Source organism: Myotis brandtii, unplaced genomic scaffold, assembly GCF_000412655.1.
Source record: "Myotis brandtii unplaced genomic scaffold, ASM41265v1 scaffold130, whole genome shotgun sequence".
NCBI lineage: Eukaryota > Metazoa > Chordata > Mammalia > Chiroptera > Vespertilionidae > Myotis > Myotis brandtii.
The window spans coordinates 503,652-510,602 of NW_005354596.1; the positions used below are offsets into that span (position 1 = coordinate 503,652).

Sequence of the window (6,951 nt, forward strand, 5' to 3'; positions counted from 1 at the left end):
TTTTTTTTTTTTCTGGGCCAGCTTTAGCTCTGAGGCCTAGCTGCTGAAAACATCGATACAATGTTTAGCTTCTTATTTGCAACATAGTACATAGTTGCTTAGAGTTGCAACTGAGAGGCGGGCAAGTGAGGCGGAGAACGTTGGAGTGCGCAGCAAGCAAGCCTCATGCTGGCTTCAGTGCCTGGCTGCCGGCCGCCATCTTGGCTGACAGTTAATTTGCATATACTCACTGATTAGCCAATGAAAAGGGTAGCGGTCGTACGCTAATTACCATGTTTCTCTTTTATTAGTGTAGATTATTAATATTTACACCTTTTGTGTATTAGGTATTTATTACTAATTAAGTTAGTGTACAGAAATAAATGTCTCATTTACGTTTATCCAATTCTGGGTGTCCCTATCTCCCTATGGCTATAAAGAGTGTGAGATTCTGTAAGGACCTATGAGCCCACAGATTCTTTTCTACATTAGAGCAAGCCATTATCCTATATAATAAAAGGCTAATATGCAAATTGTCCCTATGGGTGGGAGTTCAACCAACCGGGAGTTAGACGTGCGCTGACCAACAGGGGGCGACACAGAACATGGCAGGCGTCAGCAACGTGGCGCTGGCAGCGGGTGGCAGTGAAGGTGCTACCAGCCCAATGGGTCCTGACAAAAGCAGGACCGTGGCGGGATGGGGGAGCAGGTGAGCGGGCAGTGCCAGGCCAAGGCGGGTGCGAAGGGAGGCCCCGGCTGGCAGCTGGCAGCCGCTAGGGACCCTACCCATGCACGAATTTTGTGCACTGGGCCTCTAGTCTATAATAAAAGTGTAATATGCTAATTAGACTAGACGACCTTCCAGACGAAGCCAGGACTGCGAGGGAAGCCCGGGTCCAGGGTGCCAGAGGGAAGCTGGTGCCGGCAGCCGGGGAAAGAAAGGCCTACTCTTGCATGAATTTCATGCATTAGGTCTCTAGTTTTATATAAGAGATAACATGTGGAGACACTTGGGTCTGAGGATGTGTATCTCATACTGTAGTCTATGCCAGTTACCCTGGTTAGAACACCCCAGGTTAGAATAAAGTGGAGGACTCAGTTAGATTCGAGGCTGGGTTTTAGGTACCTCTGTTCCTTGGCCACAAAAGGCTGCTCCACCCAGGGCAGTGTAGGCCAGTTTATGACTCTGTCCCTACCTTGGAGAGCACATGAGCTTCACCAAGCTAACTTTCATGTAAAACATAGGTTTTTATTGCTTGTGCCAGGAGAGACTTCAACCAAGCCAAGCTTCCTCATTTTTACAGCTGAAGAAATGAGGCCCTTACAGCATAAGCAACTTATCCAAAGTCATACTGCTAGTAAGAAGTAAAGCTGGGACTCAAACTCAGGTCTCTGGAGTACTAAGACAGTGCTTTTTAGAGCATACTTGACATTCACTTAATTTCCTGGTGTCCTGTCCGACTTTAGGTCAGCTGGGCCCTTAGTTCATCATTCGGGTCCTGATTCCATGCCCTGGGGAATCCTATCTGGGTAATCTGCATTCCTTCCCAGCTTTAATTCAGTTTTCTTCTCCATGGAGAATTCTTTCCTTCTTGTCCCTGGTTGAGATTAGAGATCTATTCCTGAAGCACTGGAGAATGTGTGGCAATTATATCATCCTCCAATTATCTGGAAATTATCCTAAATTAACATCCAAAAGACACACATTGCAGGGCGGGTGAGGTGGGGAAAAGATTGTGCACCTGTAGGCTAGCAAAGGGTTCTGCTGAGTGTTTAGAGATGATGCCACCTGTATGCTAGCATCTATGTATTGTGCTCACTCACTGAGTGCTACTGAGTGCAAGGCCATGTGGCAGGCACTGAGGTAACAGGAATGGCCACTGCAGAGTTCACAGCTACGAGGGCCAGCAAATTCACAGATGACTAATTCCATAGTGCAACTAGAAAATATACACAAGCAGTACGTGAGCACACAGGAAGGTGAATGTTGGTCTCCTTACAAGGGCCTATGAAAGCTTCACGAAAAAGGTGACAGTTGGGCTGCACCTTGAAGTAAGAGTCTGACAAGTGGAGAACAGGGACTTTCCAGAGGAACAGTATAAACACAGGCATGATGTATTTCCATGATGGCCAGAGGCCCTAAATGACTGGAATAGAGGATGAATCCAGGAAGAAAGGATTTAGGAGGGTGATGGGAAGGTAAGCCTATTAATGAAACTTGGGGTGAATGGGAGGAGTCCTGAACATCATACTGCTAAAGACGCTAGTCTTCATCCTGCAGGTAATGGGGAAGCCTCCTGAGGTTTGTTCTTTTGTTTCTACCTAAGGTTTTTAGAAAAGTGGAGTGACATGCTCAGATCTCTGTTTTGGATTAACCGGTATTTTAGAATAAGAGATAGACTAGGAAAAATAAGAGAGTAGAGGCAGAGAGACCAATTTGGAGGCACATGCAATGCTCCCAGTTAGAAATGATAGCCAGAATTAGAGCAGTGGAAAGAGGGAGAAAGGAATGGCTGAGACATTGGAGGCTAGAAACAACAGGCCCTAGTGAATGATTGAATATGGAGGGTGAGGGAGAAGCATCAATCCAGGAGTCAGAGCTTGAGAAGCTGTACTGCCAGCAGTGCTATCACCCAGAATTGGGAATGCAGGAAGAGGAACAGGTGCAGTGGGTGTCAGTTTGGATGCTCTGAGTTTGAGCTGCCTGTGGAAATTGCAGGTAGCAATGATATGTAATTAGCATTCTACATATGGAGCTCTGAACTAGACACACAAATTTGAGAGTTATCAGAGAACAACTCAAATTGAAGTGTGGTTTTCATAATTAAAGCTATTACCAATATATACATTAGGGTTTTGTGATTGTGTTTCTGCTGCTTGTATGTGTCCAAGTCAGAGTATCATCAATGAGTATATATGTTTATCTGTGCTGACAATGTAAAATGAGGATGATACTAGCTACCACGTGGGATTGTTATAAGGATTAAATGCATTTAGTCAGCATTACGGAAAGGGCGGTTGTTTTTATTACTACTACATGGAGTGGTGTGTATGTTTGAAGATTGCATGCATTAGCTTATAGCACGAGTATGAGTCCCACTCACCTGAGCAGCTTCTCTCCCCACTTACAGCGGCATCTGTTGAGAATTCCTGTGGAGGTGAGGGGGCAGGGAAAGGAATATGTGGCTGTCTAAGCTGAGACATGGGATCAGAGATTCCAGTGTTGGGGCAGGCTGGCCTGGGGGGTATTTCCCAGATACAGGACACAAAGGCAGCCAAAGTCAGCAGCTGGCCACAAGTCTGAGCCAGTATTACCTTACATGGGCTTAGGAGAAGGAACACTCAGCCAAAAAAAAATAGGCAGAGCAAGCATAGCTAGACTCACAAAGAGCCAAATACATATATGTAAACATTAGACACAACCCACTGATATATGCATAGTGAAACCAGGTGGATACTTGGGGCAATGTCCCCAGTACACCCTAAAGTCAGAAACAACTGATATTCAATGCAAATCAAATATGGGCAGTTTCATACTTACTAACTCTCTTCTATACAAAGAAACAACTGACAAAGACTCAATGCAAATCAAATATGGGCAGTTTCATAGTTCTAACTCTCCTCTATACAAAGGGCCTCCCAAGTCCCCAGACAGGTACACAGCTAGTACAGACATTCATACAAACCTAAGGAATAAACATGGAATTGGTAAAGTAAGAGATATGCTAATGACACTGGGTAACTACAGGGTAAGGGGAGGTGCCCAAGTTCAGGAAGGGTACAAAAAGGGTAAGAAAGTTGGATTGGAGTACAAGAGGCATCTGACAATGGGAATGAAGTGGGAAGAGAGGGCCTGGGACACATCTTTGGAGGAAGCTGCTTTTCTGGAAGGCTTTTGTAGTGTGGGATGAGGGATGGGGCACACATACCAAAGAGGCTGAGCCCCTCCTTCAGTCCACTGGCCACTTTGTACACTGAGGGGTGAGACTCACTCTTAAATATCTGCAGAACACTGTCAGGGAGAAATGGGGGAGTTCTGGGTAACTTGGATTTTTTTTTTAATCCTCACCCAAGTATATTTTTCCATTGATTTTCAGAGAGTGGAAAGACAAAAAAATATTGATGTGAGAGAAACACATCCATTGGTTGCCTCCTGCACGTGCCCCAACCAGGGCCCAGGCTAGGGAGGAGCCTGCAACGGAGGTACACGCCCTTGACTGGAATTAAACCCTTGACTGGAATTAAACCCGGGACCCTTTGGTCCTCGGGCCAACGTTCTATCCACTGAGCCAAACCAGCTAGGGCTGGATTTTTAAAGGGAATTGAGAAAATAGAAGGGGTTGAGAACATCCTGCTGAGATCAAGTCTTGATGTAAGTTTTGTGCTTCACTTCTCTCTGCCTCAGTTTCTCTCTTCAGAAAAGAAGAGTGACACCTTCATGCTTTTCTTCTTCTCTCCCACTAATTCCCACTTCTTCCTTCACGGAGGTTTATCCTAATAGCCCCAGGATTAAAAAAACTGGAGCCTCATTAGGATTATTAGAGCATTAAGCTTAATCCTTCTCCCTTCCCAGAGATGACAGCCTGCCTCCATCTCCTTACCTGTAAGTATCTTGATCTATGCTCACTAGATGGGTCCTGAGGGCAAAAAATAAGCAGAAGAGAAGGTGCTGGGGTATGAGGTTGGAGTTCTTTTCTCAGTTTCATCCCCTTTGCCCCACCTTCCAGAATACTGTCTCAGGCTTGTCCCCCGAGCTACACATCCCCTCAGGTGCTCCAGTGTGTCCTAGAGCACTTTACCTGATAGGACACTGCCCACCCCTGCATCACTACCTCCCACTCCACCCTGTTACTATTCAGACTTCCCATCTTACTTTGGCTGAGGTTAGGGTAAATCACCTACAGCACAAATTTCTTAAAGCCCAGGATGGGAACGCTGACGTTATAGTCTTCCAGTTCAACCCCGATTCTTCTTCGACCCAGGAACTTGAGCAGCCCTCCAAGTGCTCGAACCTGAGAGAGGATCAAGAGTGGAGCTGAGGGCCCGACCGGTGTGGCTTAGTGGTTGAGCAGTGACCCATGACCCAGGAGATCACTGGTGAGATTCCTGGTCAGGGCACATGCCTAGGTTGGGCTGGACCCCCAGTGAGGGGCATGAGGCAGCTGATCAATGATTCTCTATCTCTCTCCCTTTCTCTGAAATCAATTAAAAACTTTTTTTTTTAAAGGGTGGAGCTGGGGTAAATCCCAATGTCTTGAAGGCTGGATAATACCAGGGGAAGCTATTATTTTCCAGGGCTGGGCTAGAAACTCCCAGGACTCAACCCAAGGACTGGGGTGCTTTTGCCTTTCTCCAACCTGTGGCATCCCAGCCCTGACTTCCCAGGGCCCCTCTCACCATGAGAAGGCAGTCAAAGGGAATTATGGAGGAGAGGAAGAGAATTTTCTCAGTGGTGGTCATGGAGTCTGGGATAAAAGAGTAGTTTCCAGAAAGGAGGCGCTGTTTGCTTATCTCCAGACCTATTTTGGAAAGAGAAAGGTCTTGTGATCCAATTTTTCACTCTATTTTAAGAAAGAAAATAGAAGACAGATGATCTGATTTGCCAAGTTTACACAGGCGGTTAACGGAAAACTGAAACAAATTTTCAGATCCTTGGTCTAATTATCTCTATATATAAAATATAAAGATGTTTGGCTTGAGATCACAGCCTAAGAAATCTGTCTGAAATTGGGGGTTTTTGGTGAAAAAGATCATATAAGACTAATGTGTTAACATCTAATTAGGAGAGAACATTCCGTCTTTTTTGCAAATCAGGGAAGGTTATGGACATGCCTTAGGGATCATCAAGGTCATCGAGGCAAGTAGCTTCCCTCCCACCCGAACAAAAGCTTTGGCTTAAAGGGGGGAGAATTCCAATTCCAAATAGTGTCACCACTCTCTTCTCAGGGGCGGCCCGCATAGACACACCGAAGCGGAGGTTTCATAGCAGGTGCAGGTTATTGAAGGGTGGGGAGCAGGAGAGATCCTGAGGAGACTGGTCATGGCGCTTGGAGGACACAACGGTTCAGGTGAGATAGGGCCGAGGAGAGACCTCTGACGATGGGGTGGAATTAGGAGAAAGGGTTGGGAAACTGGGATGCGGAAATGAGCAACGCAAAAGGAGATACCGAAATCCACACTTGGCAGAAATACGATTTCAGGTCTCTTAGGCTCTCCGTGTTCCTGCGAGGCTGTGAGGGAGGCAAGGAAAGGGCCGTTAGCCTGTACATTTCAGTCTTTCTGCCTCTCCCTTCTCTCACCCTGACTCTACCTCCCTCCGAGACCCTTTCATCTCCTGTAATATCCCACACTTCAGTCCTTCCTCGTTTTCCTTCTCAGCCTCACCCAGTCCTTACCGAGCTTCCCCAGAAACCGGGTCATGTTCTCATCCTGTTTGGCACTGGTAACAACAGACCGGGGGCTGATTTCATCCAGGACTTGGAAGGAAACGCAGACCAAATGAGTGACAGGATCTGTATTTCCTAATTCCTCTCCTTGCTGTCTCCCTCCCCACCTCAGAAGCGCATTTCCTCTAAGAGCAGGGAGAGCCCACCAGCTGGGAGCCTCGTGGGGAGTCAGGCATGAGAGCTAGGAAGGGCGGGGTAGCAGACGGTGAGGTGGGGGGGGGGCCTGGAGTATGAACCCCAGAAGGCAGGCGTGACTGGTTTGCCAGGACTGTATCCCCGCCCCTGACACCTTGCAGACACCTCATAAATATCTGCTGAATCATGAAATGGAGTCTTAAAAACGACAGACCGTCCTCCGGACGTCAACGGATCACCCCGACCGAGGCCGAGGCCGGGAGCACTGCGGCCCGCCCACCTCTCTGCAGGAGCTGCAGGCTCTCGCGGTCCGGGGCGTCGGGCATGAAGTGCACGGCCGAGTCGCCGGTGTCGTAGTAGGCCAGGCCCAGGCAGCCGGCGCTCCACAGCA

At 47.4% G+C, this 6,951-nt stretch overlaps 1 protein-coding gene across 1 annotated transcript in view; it reads right to left on the reverse strand.

Annotated features, from left to right (window-relative positions):
- Positions 1–6,945, reverse strand: part of MSH5 (mutS homolog 5) — a 20,530-nt gene extending 13,585 nt beyond the window's left edge. The window contains exons 1-8 of the mRNA XM_005859922.2: positions 6,841–6,945; positions 6,375–6,455; positions 6,147–6,209; positions 5,377–5,498; positions 4,882–4,991; positions 4,581–4,616; positions 3,909–3,991; positions 3,084–3,129 (exon numbers count right to left, since the gene is read on the reverse strand). Coding sequence (XP_005859984.2) covers positions 3,084–3,129; positions 3,909–3,991; positions 4,581–4,616; positions 4,882–4,991; positions 5,377–5,498; positions 6,147–6,209; positions 6,375–6,455; positions 6,841–6,886 — 587 coding nt within the window. The 5' untranslated portion in view covers positions 6,887–6,945. The remainder of the gene's footprint in view (positions 1–3,083; positions 3,130–3,908; positions 3,992–4,580; positions 4,617–4,881; positions 4,992–5,376; positions 5,499–6,146; positions 6,210–6,374; positions 6,456–6,840) is intronic.
- Between the last annotated feature and the right edge of the window lie 6 nt (positions 6,946–6,951).